The sequence below is a fragment of the Astatotilapia calliptera genome, chromosome 8, assembly GCF_900246225.1.
Source record: "Astatotilapia calliptera chromosome 8, fAstCal1.2, whole genome shotgun sequence".
Classification (NCBI taxonomy): domain Eukaryota; kingdom Metazoa; phylum Chordata; class Actinopteri; order Cichliformes; family Cichlidae; genus Astatotilapia; species Astatotilapia calliptera.
The window spans coordinates 25,440,864-25,455,858 of record NC_039309.1 but is presented as its reverse complement, the minus strand read 5'-3'; the positions used below and the strand labels follow the sequence as shown (position 1 = coordinate 25,455,858).

The following is a 14,995-nucleotide window of genomic DNA, read 5'->3' as shown; positions in this document are numbered from 1 at the left end:
TATTCAGAAGAATTGTTTGTTATAAATATCACAAGTTTGATTGGTGTACAGAATGTATGCACAAACACAATATTTTAAATATAATAATAACAAAAACAGTGGAAAAGGTTCAAATTTGAGTTTGTCTGCAATTTCTACAGTTCAGAAAACAGCTTTTGATATTTTAACCTACAATGTACAAATGAAAGTGAGGAAAATCCAGAGAAATAACTTATAAAACCTGGGGTGGCTGTAGCTCAGGTGGCAGAGCACTAATCCAAAGGTCGGTGGTTCGATCCCAGGCTGTCTCTTGGCTGCATGCCAAATATCCTTGGGCAAGATACTAACCCCGTGTTTGCCTACTGGTGGTGGTCAGAGGGCCTGACGGCGCCAGTGTCCGGCAGCCTCGCCTCTGTCAGCGCGCCCCAGGGCAGCTGTGGCTACAATGTAGCTGCCATCACCAGTGTGTGAATGACTGAATGTAGTGTAAAGTGCTTTGGGGTCCTTAGGGACTGAGTAAAGCGCTATACAAATGCAGGCCATTTACCATTTTGTGATCTTAGCAGAATATCAGCATGTTTTTTTGGTTAGTTCTGTTTCAGTTTTGTCATTTAATTGTCTCATAAAATGATGGGCCTGACAGTAAATGTACAATTCTTGTCTCAGACATTTCTAAATATCCATTTGTGCTAAACTTATGTTCACATGCCCACGTGGTATCTTAAGTAAACATCGAACAAATATGTGACAAAACTACCATACTCTGACAAATAGATTTTGCATGTCTATTATATAATCGATTTAATCATTTTAAGCCTTTATGTTTACAGTAAGCTACAGCTTCAGAATAATACTGTCTGTCCACTACCCAGTGCTAAAAACGCTTTCGATTTGAATTAAAAAGTTCTCATATAGTTTGTCTTTATATAGATGTTATAGGTTCTGTAACCTTTAAAAAAAAAAAAAAAAAGTCAGATCAATATATTATCTTTTAACACCAATACTGATATTTGGAGATTTTAAATCTCTGACATTCCAGTGAATTTCCTGTAGTCTTTTCTTTCAGATGTATAAAACATGACCCGATTACCCTAACATTTATTTGTAGTTATTTATTTACTTGTTTTACACTTCACCCTGCTCAGATCAGCTGTTCCATGTGTTACCAACAGGACAGCCGCAGAGTGTCCTCTTGTGGACACAGTCTGCAACTTCAATGCTCATAACATGGTTGAAGGAGAAAAACAATATTAAAAATCTTCCCCAGCCAGCGCAGGAGAAACTGCAGTTAAGTTTCCACACAGGACCTGGTTTGTAATAAATAAAAACTTAAAACTTAAAAACTGTATTTTGTATGTATTCAGGTTATCTTTTTTCTGATACTAAAATGTGTTTGTTGATCTGAAATATAACTGTAAGAAATATACAACAAAAAAGAATCCATGAAAGGAGCAAATACTTTTTCACAGCACTGTATATCACGTTTATCTACAGCAGAGGAAAATGTTTGGTCAATGTGGCAACAGGATATGTGAGGGATACATTTAGTCTAGCAGCATTATCCACCTCCTCCTAGCAGGCCCCAAAGTCTTCCCAAGCTGGAAAAATACATAACTTTTCCTGGCCAGACTTGGGCATTCCCTGAAAACAGAAGATCAGCGGCTCTACTCTTTCTAAGGAGAAACCTCCTTTGGCTCTGAAATCTCATTACCCTCATGGTCCTAGATGAGGATGGAAAAGTAAGGTCAGAGGTGAATCAAAACATGTACACTTTTATACTCTACCACAATGCTCTGGTATGACTCGGGTATCACTAATAATATTACCATAATAATGGTATAATGGATAACAATGTAATCCACCTGACTCATACTTATTTTGCACTGGTTAAAAAATGATAAAACAACACTGCAAAACCAATATTTTATCATAGATACATTAATATAGGGCAATGTTGCGTGGAGATCAGGGGCAGTACCTGTGGACTGGCAGACCGGGGTGGTGGTCCCCATCTTTAAGAAGGGGGACCGGAGGGTGTGTTCCAACTACAGGGGGATCACACTCCTCAGCCTCCCTGGGAAAGTCTATGCCAGGGTGCTGGAAAGGAGAGTTCGTCCGCTAGTCGAACCTCGGATACAGGGGGAACAATGCGGTTTTTGTCCTGGTCGCGGAACACTGGACCAGCTCTTTATCCTCTCCAGGATACTTGAGGCTGCATGGGAGTTTGCCCAACCAGTCTACATGTGTTTTGTGGACTTGGAGAAGGCATTCGACCGTGTCCCTCGGGGTGTCCTGTGGGAGGTGTTGCGGGAGTATGGGGTGTCTGGCCCATTGCTACGGGCCATTTGATCCCTATACAACCGTTGCAAGAGCTTGGTTCGCATTGCCGGCAATAAGTCGGACTCGTTCCCGGTGGGTGATGGGCTCCGCCAGGGCTGCCCTTTGTCTCCGGTTCTGTTCATAATTTTTATGGACAGGATTTCTAGGTGCAGCCAAGTGGCGGAGGGCTTTCGCTTTGGTGGCCTCAGAATCTCATCTCTGCTTTTCACGGATGATGTGGTTCTGTTGGCTTCATCGGGTGAGGGCCTCCAGCTCGCACTGGAACGGTTCGCAGCCGAGTGTGAAGCAGCGGGAATGAGGATCAGCACCTCCAAATCTGAGGCCATGGTTCTCAGCCGGAAAAGGGTGGAGTGCCCACTCCGGGTCGGGGATGAGTTCCTGCCCCAAGTGGAGGAGTTCAAGTATCTCGGGGTCTTGTTCACGAGTGATGGGAGAAGGGAGCCGGAGATCGACAGACGGATTGGTGCTGCGGCTGCAGTAATGCGGACGCTGCACCGGTCCGTCGTGGTGAAGAGGGAGCTGAGTGTAAAAGCGAAGCTCTCAATTTACCGGTCGATCTACGTCCCTACCCTCACCTATGGCCACGAGCTGTGGGTAGTGACCGAAAGAACGAGATCGCGGATACAAGCGGCAGAAATGAGCTTCCTCCGAAGGGTGGCTGGCCTCTCCCTTAGAGATAGGGTGAGAAGTTCGGCCGTCCGGGAGGGGCTCAGAGTAGAGCTGCTGCTGCTCCACATCGAAAGGAGCCAGCTGAGGTGGTTCGGGCATCTGACAACGATGCCCCCTGGGCGCCTCCTGGGTGAGGTGTTCCAGGCATGTCCCACCGGGAGACAGTTGGTGTCATACAACCAGTGTTGGGAAGGTTACTTTTATAATGTATTCCACTACAGATTACAGATTACATTACCCAAAATGTATTTTGTAATGTATTCCGTTATGTTACTCAATGAGAGTAACGTATTCTGAATACTTTGGATTACTTAATATATTATCATGCTTTTTACAACTACATGATTGTACTATTGCTGTGATTTATTACTATCACTGAAGGTTACTCGCCAATACCAACTAGATATTTAAATCTTAATATAAATGAGTAACAGTAGGTGGACATTAGGTAAGGCTGCACTTTTTGCAGCGATCTCGTATAGAAAACTATTCAGCGCGTGTATAAAACAGGCTCCGAACCGTAGTAAAGGGACCTCTGGCTAATACGTCGGTTCGCGTCGGGCTCATAGCCGAAAACTAGCTTTACTTTGTTGTCTGGGTCAACTTTGATATGCGGGCTGCAAGTAGAGGTGACATGGGCCGCGAGATTGAGACACGGTCATTAGAGGCTCTTAATGCATGTTTTGTTTGGGTGTCCACCAGCGTGGAATTACCATAAATAAAGAGGGCATAGCCTAACATATGAAACAGGAAAAGACCGCCATGCAATCCCTTTGTTTCAACAAAGTAACTGTATTCTGAATACCACCCTTTTAAACGGTAAGTGTAACGGAAGACAGTTACTTTAAACACGTAACGCACATGTATTCCATTACTCCCCAACACAGCGTACAATACCAACTGTCCAAACTTTACTCTTGGCACAGTACAGTCAGACAAGTACCATTCTCCTGGCAACCACAAAACCCAGACTCATCCATTGGATTTCCAGACAAAGAAGTGTGATTTGTCACTCCAGAGAAAACTTCTCCACTGCCCTAGAGTCCAGTGGTCTCATGCTTTACACCAACTGCTTGTATTATATAATGCTTGGACGCAGCTGCTCGGCCATGGAAACACAGTCCATTATGCTCTCTATGCACTGTTCTCAAGCTAATCTGAAGGCTACATGAAGTTTAGAGGTTCTGGAGCAATTGACTCAGAAACCTGGTGACCTCTGTGCAGTATGCACCTCAGCATCCACTGAGGTTTTATGGTTTTATGTGGCCTACCACTTTGTGGCTGAGTTGCTCTCATTCCCAGTCGCTTTTACTTTGTTATAATACCACTAAAAGTTGATTGTGGAATATTTAGTAGCAAGGAAATTTCATGACTGGACTTGTTACACAGGGGGCATCCTAACAGGACATCCTGGAATTAACTGAACTCCTGAGAGTAACTCATTCTTTCACTGCATGCCTACGCACTTGATTTTATACACCTGTGGCCATGGATGTGATTGGAACACCTGAATTCAATGATTTGGATGCGTGAGTGAATAGTTTTGGCAATATGTATGTATTAAGCTGATTGAACCTTTGTACTTCCAATTGCCTGCCACTAATGTTACTTCTTTTATGCTTGATCCTCTTCTGTAGCACTAGCTAGATTTCCCTTTGTTTAATTCATCACATGCTATAAGAACCTGTGATGGATACACTAACAGTTATCTGTGAAATGTCAAGAAATAACTCTTCTCAAGTGTTTTAAATTTAAAGTAACAAACATTTGAAAATGTAAGGAGTAGAAAATATGTATATTGATATACAGATATATTTTGGTTAAGATGTAGGGAGTAAAAGTAAAAGTTGTCACAAAAATAAATACTCAAGTAACGTACAGATAAACAGATCTAAAACAGAGCTAAAAATTCTACTTAACTACAACAGCATGTATATAATGCAAAGTACTTGTACTCTATTAGTTCCCAGCTCTGACTCCAACCCTACTTCTAAGAGTTTATAGTACTTGGGAAGCTTTCTACAAATGAGACATTATTACAATTATTCAGGTAAAACAGACACTTAAATCGACTGCTCTGAAATCTTAGGTGTATCATAAGTCACTGGTATGGATAGTATTACCTAATTGGCTTTTAGCTTTGCATAACAATGTTGTCTTCTTAACAAATCTCAAATACAGTTTTGAAACATTTCTATTGCGTAAAAAAAATGAATCAGTTGATGATACCGTGAGAGAAAGCTGTAACCACTGAGTTTTCTCTGATTAACTACCATGGAATGATCATGTGGCTGAAGGGCAGAAGTGGGATTAGGGATTCTTGGTTGGAAAGTGGGTTGGCGATTTTGCTGAAGATTTGGAATTCTGACAGGGAGTGACCTTAATATGTATAAAGAGTGACGCAGGTGAAAGGCTTGATCCATCCATCTTGAGCAGTCGGACATGACGATAACCTGCAGAGTTAAGGGGGTTTAAGATAAGTAGAATATTGGCTATTCATATTGTGTTGATGTTGACGACACACACACACACCCACACACTCATATTAACCCATTCGCTGCCACACATACCTGTGCGGACACTGGGGAAAGGGAGAGTGAATTGTCCCAGGAAGTCATTTCTGGAAGTATAGTCATGATCCTCCACCAAAAAGCGGACCAGAGCCAAGTCAGGGACATGGACGGTAAAGTTAAAGGTGCAGTCCCACCGTGGATTAAAGCCTGTAATGAAGAACATAAATTCACACACTAAGTTTTGTAAATGGACTGGTTCTTATATAGCGCTTTTCCACTCTTCTGAGCACTCAAAGCGCTTTACACAACTTGTGCATTCACCCATTCACACAACTGACATTCACACTCCGATCAATGCATCGGAGAGCAATTTCAGGTTAGTATCTTGCCCAAGGATATTTGGCATGCAGACTAGGGGAAGCCGGGAATCGAACCACCAACCTTCCAATCAGTAGATGATCTGCTCTACCACCTGAGCTACAGCCACCCGAAGTGATAGTGTTTCTAAGCTTTTATGCCTGGTGTAAAACTGAGCTGTCCACTTTTAATACAACCTAACATGATTCCGGAATAGAAATCACTGCATGGCTCAAGAACTGTTAGTGAACACCATTCATCACTGCATTTCCAAAGTTCAAACTTTACCATGCAAAGGAAATAAAGTAAATGAAAAAAAATCATAAGATGTCAGAACATAATTGAATTTTTCATCAGATGAAAAGTGTGATACTTAGGACACTCAAGTTTAACATTAGCTGTTATACACTCTCACACTGGTGACAATAACGGGAATAAATAAACATGTTTATTCATGTTTTCATGTGTTAGAGCCCTGATTGCAGTTCAGAAGCTGAGCTTTAAGGTGAGGAAGAGGACCACAGTTTATCCGTAGTTGCATTAACTCGCTATTAGTTTCTTTCACATTCTTACTTCTTCCATGGCTTCTTCTTCTGAGATGATAAAACATACAGTAGTTATAATTCTTAATATCTTGACACTCAAGGTGCAAAACTGAATTAAAAATTGGCTCCATGGCACACAAGCACCTATGAATTATCTTCTTCTCCACATTTAGCATATTACATACGTGGCCAGTCTCTAGCCACATACTTAGGCAGAATCGCAATTTCCATCTGACCCACTGTTTTAAACACTGCGCAACATGGTGATTTTTTACAAAAGCAGTATATGTAAATTTTATTGAGCAGAGGTGGCAAAAATACACATTGTTTACTTTAGTAGAAGTACAGATACTGGTGTTAAAAAATACTCTGGTAAAATTACCGATTCGATTTCTTTACTCAAATAAAGTGAAAAAGGATGAAATGTACTTGTAGTGGATCAGCATGGGGGAAAGAAACACAACTCATAATAATTTCCATTGTGCGCTCCAGTAGATTTTCTTTGTATACAGGGTGTGCTCAGCTGATCTGCTGCTGCTGCTGCTGAGGTTCACTGCTCTTTGCGGATTTACACAACTTAATTCAACAAGATGTAACCCAATATTTCATAAGCTATCTTGGCTTATTTCTAACCCCTGCACTAATATATACTGTTTATAATGTCTTTATACAAGACAGTATACAGGCGGTATGAAGGTGGAATTTAATGAATGAATCTAAGCATCATCAGTTATTGTAAATTAACACTGACCATGAACATCACAGCCACTGTGCAACAGTCCATAACAGTGCTTTACTGTAAATTCCTCACAATACTGCTAAGCTAACCTGTTTATCCTGCACTAAACTGCAGAATATGTTCATGCAGCTTTTGAATAATATAATTGTAGTGTACCTCAATTTGTTTTGCAGGAAGTTTCACAATATGAAAATCATAACTTCACATCATACACAGATCCAAGATATTATTTAAAAATTAGGGCATGCCTAAGTTTTAATTTGCAGTTTATCAAATGCCAGTTGGAAAGTACACACGGTGTAACTTCAGCGAGCAGAAACACACAAAACATATAAGCTGTGCACAAACAGTGTGTTTGCTATTATTTGTTGAGCTGATAGAGAAGTTTCATTTGAAATTACCTGAGTTATTGCCTTTTTATGTACCCCTCCTGTGTAGTGCTAGCTTGACACTAAAGTACCGAGACCACAACGGACAGACATCTGCACCAAAAACACCACTTCAGCCCACTTTCACCCCTAGTTAGTAGGGGTTTAAACTGGTTTGATGTTTGGATTTTTTTGACATTTTTATATATAAAGAGTAATAATTGTAATACCTCAAATTTGTTTTCATATTCTTATGGTCCTCATTTTTATTTTAGTTTAGATTATTTCTAGTTGCACAGGGGGAAAAGACATTATGGCCCAGTCTGTTTCCTGTAAATATTGCAGAATAGATAATAAAGTTGACTTCTTTTCTTCTAAACTTCTTTTATAAAGGTGGTCACATTTGCTGCTGATTGGCCACTACTTACTCTCTTAATTTTTCTGAAAGCAATAAAGGTGTTATTACTTTTTCATAGGTTGCCTCTGCATGTTAGCTTCATTTTTCTTAAATAAATAGTGATGTTGTACTATGTCCCAAAGAGAACCCACATGGGTACGAAATTATAACCTGTCACAATCAAACCCAGGAACCTCTTTCTGTGAGATGACAGGGCTAACAACTACACTGCCCTTAAAGCTGAAGCCATTCAACTATAAAATGATCTTTTATTGTAAAGACATATATATACCATTGTTTTCAACATAATGCGTTTTCTTCTTATTGTTGTCAATAGGAGCGCCGTGGATCTCCACCCACACTTGTGGGTCCACAATGGAGCTGGGCTTATCCCATTCTGGTTTAGGCAGCTGCTGAGCTGAAATGACCTGGAATAACAACAAAGCAAGAGAGATCTTTATTTAATTAAAGTATCATTATAGATTGGAGAAGAAGAACCCACTCAAGAAATAGACAAATTTCTTTAATGGGAATCAATATTGAGGCAACTAGAGCTTTCTAAAATCGTTACAATAAGAAACATTTGGTCACCAAGCTTAAAATACTCCTAGACAGATTTAGTTTCCATCTTACCCGAACAGTGAGCATGACAGGTCTGTGGCCAGGACCTCCTCCCACATTCTCAGGATTGAAAGTACTGTCAGGCTGACACAAGAAGGCAGGTTTCAGAATGTACCCACACTCACCATTTTGCAGAAACCTGCCTTGGTTCAAATCCATCTGCTCACCAGGTGTCTGGAAGTTCAGAGCAACTGGAGAAAACAAAACATCAGTGTGAAGAGCTTGCAGGCCTCCCGAGACAATGTCCATTAGTCTACCCACTGGAGGCGCGAGTGTGGGAGAACAGTTAGTGACAGTTCTTTACTTTACTTTCTGTTTGCTTCTCTTAAAAATAGAACATATTAAAAAATGCTCTCACCAATTTGACAGCCTGCATTCCACATCTCCTGAGGGTTATAGTTGGAGGAATGGAGGCGCTGGCCTGAGGGGTAGATCCTGCTCAAGTGGTGACTGTTGTGACGAACAAAATACACCCCTGAATTTAGAGAACAAGAAAAGTTCAACACATTTTGCATTGTCGTTATGCTCTTGAATAAGGTACAGTCAACACAGGAATTTCTCTACCCAAATTCTAAGTTTATATAAACTTCTACATCTAGATTGCAGCACACAGTTCTGTGCACAAGTCTCTATCTTTAGATCTTGCTTGCTAGGTGCCCAGGCCTAGCCACGCACACACACTCACACTCACACACACACGCACGCACGCACGCACGCACGCACGCACGCACGCACGCACGCACGCACGCACGCACGCACACACACACAGATATCCCAAGTTGATTCTGTTCTGTTGGAGAAACATTTTGACACTCATCCAAGTGACTTCTTCAGTCTCAGCTGACTGCAGGACTGCTGGCCTTTTAAACAAATAGGTTGTGAGGTCAGTTTGTCGATCATTAATATCCAAATTGTCATTACCACTGATAAACAACCACTGATCAAAGCACCATTCACAGAGAGTTGGGGAATGGCTGCAATCACAGCATTGTAAGATGGTGAAAGATGTACCCTTAGCCCCCTTACTCAATTTAGAGATGGTATTTCCCTTTTAATGTTAATGGCTTCCCTGACCACCCATTTAAACCAGTCCTGTACATCCTGTATCAGGATCTGTACATCTGTACATGCTCATCATTGAAAGAGTGGCGACCGGTCTATAAAGCAATATATATCCTTGGCCCTAATTTTTGTGTGAGGTGCATGAGGTGTTAATAGTGAGAATGACTATGTGAAAAGTAGAGTGCTATCAAAGTTGAGGGGACAGATGGGACATGAGTACAAGACTGCTGGTCAGCAGTGCAAAATCTACACCTTCCCCCCAATGTCTAAGGTGCATGTAACACTGAGAGGCAGACAGTAGTGATTGTCACCCCCTCTGCAGCCCCACCACCCAAGGAAAAGAGACTCTGGACCATTTCAACAGTGCCCCAGAACACGGTTGCACCCAAGGCCAGCACCCACCGACTCTACCACAAAGGATAGTGTAGCTAATGCAGACGGGAGGAGGCAGACCTTTTCTCCAAACTAATTTAATCTAGATTAAATTTCTATATTGCGTAATATACAAATCATTTTTTAATTTCCAATTCATAAGGATAATTTTATTATCGATGTATGGGGCAGTAAGGACTAGATGTGTTGTATATGGTTGAATATCTAATTCACTTATGTCACCTAAGATGCACAGTTTGGGTGAGGATGGGATGCACCAACTAAACCTAAATGGATAGGTCTTCAGAATATCCTCTGCCAGAACCTCTGGAAAGGCATACAAGACCATACTAGTATTTCCTTGGCTTGCTGCCTGTACATTGGGGTTTCCCCTAGTGGACGAGAGAGTTTGTTCCCTGCGCCTTTGGGTCAGGGAACAGGTCCTGACTGTCATCTGTGCTTATGTGCCAAACGACGGTTCAGAGTACCCGGCCTTCTTGGAGTTCCTGGGCAGGGTACTTGACGGTGCTCCACCTGGGGACCCTGCTGTCCTACTGGGAGACTTCAACACTCATGGGGCTTCAACAACAGTGAGACTTGGAGGAACGGCCTGCCAGATCTGAACTCGAGTGGTGTTTTGTTGTTGGACTTCTGTGCAAATCACAGTTTGTCCATAACGACCACCATGTTCAAATATAAAGGTTTCCATTAGTGCACGTGGCACCAGGGCACCCTAGGTCACAGGTCAATCGGTTTTGTAATCATATCTCCAGACCAACGGCCATATGTTCTGGGCACAAGGGCAAAGAGAGGGTCTGAGCTATGTTAGATTTGTATTGTTGATTGTCATTTATGCTTAGAAATATTTACTTATATATGCTTAGAGTTTTGTAATTAGTTGTAGATTGGTAGAGGTTTTGATCCTTGATAGTCTGCAAACTTTGTGTGTATTAGACAGCACTTTGGGAGCATGAGAGGTCATACCGTGTCTTATTGTTTTATGGTAGGATTAACGTAGTTGCGTCTGTTCTAGTCTAAGTGCTCTTTGTTTAGATGAACTGCAGGACTTCCTCACCGTGTTATCTAGGATGAACCATCTAGGGTGAGGGGGAGGCTACCCTCTTCCTGACCAAGGATGTTTGACCCTTTGATCAGCAGTCCACACACACACACACACACACACACACACACACACACACACACACACACACACACACACACACACACACACTGTCAACTGATCACCACCTGGCGGTGAGTTGGATTAGGTGGCGGGGGAGGACACCAGAGATGAAGGGAGACATCAGGCTGAAGAAGGATTCCTATCAGGGTTGGTTAGCATGTGGGACTATGGAAGCAGCTGGTAGGTACCAACAGGCCAAGCAGAATGCGCCTTGGGCAGTGGCTGAAGCAAAAATTAGGGTGTGCAATGAGTTCAGAGAAGGCATGGAAGAATACTTTTGGACTGTCTCGAAGAGATTCTGGCAAACCGTCAGGTGACTCAGGAGGGTCAAACGATGCTCTACCTGCACTGTGTATAGTGTTGATGGAGTCCTGCTGACTTCAGCTGAGAACATTTTTGGGTGGTGGAACGAATACTTCGAAGCCTTCCTGAATGCCACTGGCACATCTTCTGTGGAGGAAGCAGAGAGGGACGACTCACCTATCTCTGGGGGTGAGGTCAGTGAGGCAGTCAAACAACTTCTTTGTGGCTGTGCCCCGTGGAAGGAGCCGAGTTCCTGAAGGCTCTGAATGTAGTAGGGCTGTCTTGGTCGGCATGCTGCTACGATGTTGCATGAAGATCTAACCTAATCCTGGGAGGTGCTTTGGGAGTATGGGGTGTCTGGCCCATTGCTACGGGCCATTCCATCCTTATACAACCATGGCAAGAGCTTGGTCCGCATAGCCAGCAATAAGTCGGACTCCTTTTCAGTGGATGATGGACTCTGCCAGGGCTGCCCTTTTGTCACAGATTCTCTTCATAATTTCAATAGACAGAATTTCTAGGCGTCGCCAAGTGGCGGAGGGCTTTCACTCAGAAGCTCATCTCTGCTTTTCACAGATGATGTGGTTCTGTTGGCTTCATCAGGTGATGGCCCACAGTTTGCACTGGAATGGTTCACAGACGAATGTGAAGCGGAATGACAATCAGCACCTCCAAATCTGAGGCCATTGTCTTGAGCCGGAAAAGGGTGGAGTGCCCACTCCGGATCAGGAACGAGTTCTTGCCCCAAGTGGAGGAGCTTAAGTATCTCTGGGTCTTGTTCACGAGTGATGGGAGACGGGAGCGGGAGATCGACAGATGGATTGGTGCTGCAGCTGCAGTGATGCGGATGCGGTCTGTCATTGTGAAAAGGGAGCTGAGGAAAAGCAAAGCCTACCCTCACCTATGGTAATGGGCTGTGAGTAGTGACCAAAAGGACGAGATCGTGGATAGAAGCAGTGGAAATAAACTTCCTCCGAATTGTGGCTGGTCACTCCCTTAGAGATAGGGTGAGAAGTACGACCACCCGAGAGGGGCTCAGAGTAGAGCCGCTGCTCCTCCACATCGAAAGGAGCCAGTTCAGGTGGTTTGGGCATCTGACAAGAATACCTCCTAGATGAGGTGTTCTGGGCATGTCCCACCAGGAGGAGGCCTTGAGGCAGACCCAGGACACGCTGGAGAGATTATATCTCTCGGTTGGCCTGAGAACGCCTTGGTGTTTCCCTAGACAAGCTGGAGGAGGTGGCTGGGGAGGGGGAGGTCTGGGCTTCTCTTCTTAGGCTGCTGCCTCTGTGACCCGGTCCCGGATAAGTTGAAGAAGATGGATGGATGGAGGGCTAGATGTAAGGCCCATTTGGAACATCCTTTGACCTGTATAGTGTGCTAAGAGTTTTGTATTGTATAAGTTGTGAATTGGGGCTTTCAGTCATTTTGAACGTATTTAAGCGTATCAGTCTCCACAAGTTTTTAATCTTGACTGATCAAAATCAAATAGAGAAAGAAGGGAGGGAAATTAAATCATCAGTGTTTAATAACAACTTACAAATATTACAAAGTGGGTACAAAAATGTAAAAGTTACCCCTATAGGTATTTCTAAGATGTAAAAGTATTTCGTATTCTCTTTTCTATTGAGTATTTTCTGTTCTATTTTCCAACAGATATCTGTATTGTTTCAAATGGTTGTTAGTTTACATATGATAAGTAAAGATTTAGGGGGTTTTTTTGTTTTTTGTTTTTTTAATTCCCACCACGCCGGTGGAGATGTGTTTATGTTAAGGCTTTTAAAGCAGGTATGATTTTAATATTGGAGCTTATAAAAGGCAGATAAGAGATTTTTACTTTTGTGCTTTTGTGCTTGTTCTTGGTCCAGCCATGGGCTGTCTAACAAGCTTGATTTAATCCATTTTGAAACATATAGCAATTAGTGCTGTCAATAGACTTAATTAACTAATTAATCTCACAATTTTCTGTAATCAATTGTGATTAATTGCAATTACTTGATCAACATCTGGTTGCAACTACACTTTTTCAACTTTATATTTAAGCTTGTAACAGACATTTATGCAATATAATGAAATAAATGGGGAATAAACAAAGAATATATTCTTAAATTCATAGAGAATTTCAATAGTTTTCTTCAATCTTTTAGCACAGGTCCTCTCAGGTGAAATGCAATTTTAAAAAAAAACTATATACTAATAGGTAAGTATACAGATATATTAGTGCTGTCAAACAATTAAAATGTTTAATCAGATTCATCACAGGGTTGCTGTGGATTAATTTTGATTAATCACGATTAAATATCATTCTGTCCCTTTTCCCTTTCTATTCCTGGCTTCCTTCTTCTGTCTTTCATCTTATAAAACAAACCAACAATATTACTTGCAAAACATAAAGAAATGTGGGGTGTCTCAGTACCTTTGCTACTGTACTTGTACTGTACAAACTATTCCATTTTAAATTCAAATTCAAATTCAAATTCAAATTTTATTTGTCACGTACACAGTCATACACAGTACGATATGTAGTGAAATGCTTGGACAACTGCTCGTGACCTAAAGAGAACAAAAAAGGAAAAGGCTATGAATAAGATAGGAAATAAATATGAAAAATTAAAAAGGGTAAATTTAACTAGGAAGGAATAAAATATAAATTAAGGTTAAAAATGAAATAACTGTACAACACAAATTAGAATGAAGGGTAAATTTAACTGGGAAGAATAAGATAAAGATAAATATATAAATTAAAGTTGAAAATAAAATAACTGTACAACAAAATACACAATACACAATATAGAACTATATAAGAATGTATGAAGAAATCTAAATATAAATAAATATATACACAATAACAGCAGCTGTACAAGTATTAACCGGAAATGAAGAATATAGTGACCAGTGTTGTGCAAAACCAAAGTCCAGAAAGTCATTTTACTCTAAAAGGCAAGTTTAGACGTGTCCTACCTGAGTCCTTAATATGTCTGAGTGCATCACTTTCGGAGAAAGATGACATGTTGGTTGCTGGACTTTTGGCAGCTTGTTCGAAGCTTTTAAAGGGAACACTGCAAGTGTACACAACCAGGTCTGATAGCTCCGGAGTTATCTTGGAGACGCCTGCCTGACATCGCATGCACATACACAGAAACCAACTGAATTAGTCACCATCCAGAAGTGGTCAGAGGTACTGTTTCTAGGATAGTGTCGTACCAACCTTTTTATCCTCCTTCCTTCTGGGTTTCCCTTCTATGCGGCTGGTCTCCTCATCTGAGGAACTGAGGTCTGAAGAGCTGGACGAGCATTCCTCCAACCTCTCCTTCTTCCCCTTCACTAGGACTTTACCTTTAAGAGCCTACACACACACACACACACACACACGCACACACGCACACACACACACACACACGCACGCACGCACGCACGCACACACGCACGCACGCACGCACACACACACACACACACACACACACACACACACACACACGCACGCACACACACGCACACACACACACACACACACACACACACACACACACACACACACACACACACA

At 41.9% G+C, this 14,995-nt stretch overlaps 1 protein-coding gene across 1 annotated transcript in view; it reads right to left on the bottom strand.

Moving 5' to 3' along the window:
• Window positions 1-3,632: 3,632 nt before the first annotated feature.
• Window positions 3,633-14,995, bottom strand: part of LOC113027780 (1-phosphatidylinositol 4,5-bisphosphate phosphodiesterase delta-3-A-like) — a 33,057-nt gene continuing 21,694 nt past the window's right edge. The window contains exons 10-16 of the mRNA XM_026177578.1: window positions 14,657-14,794; window positions 14,410-14,563; window positions 8,887-9,003; window positions 8,541-8,719; window positions 8,200-8,335; window positions 5,559-5,708; window positions 3,633-5,441 (exon numbers count right to left, since the gene is read on the bottom strand). Of these exons, the coding sequence (XP_026033363.1) occupies window positions 5,299-5,441; window positions 5,559-5,708; window positions 8,200-8,335; window positions 8,541-8,719; window positions 8,887-9,003; window positions 14,410-14,563; window positions 14,657-14,794 (1,017 nt within the window). The 3' untranslated portion in view covers window positions 3,633-5,298. The remainder of the gene's footprint in view (window positions 5,442-5,558; window positions 5,709-8,199; window positions 8,336-8,540; window positions 8,720-8,886; window positions 9,004-14,409; window positions 14,564-14,656; window positions 14,795-14,995) is intronic.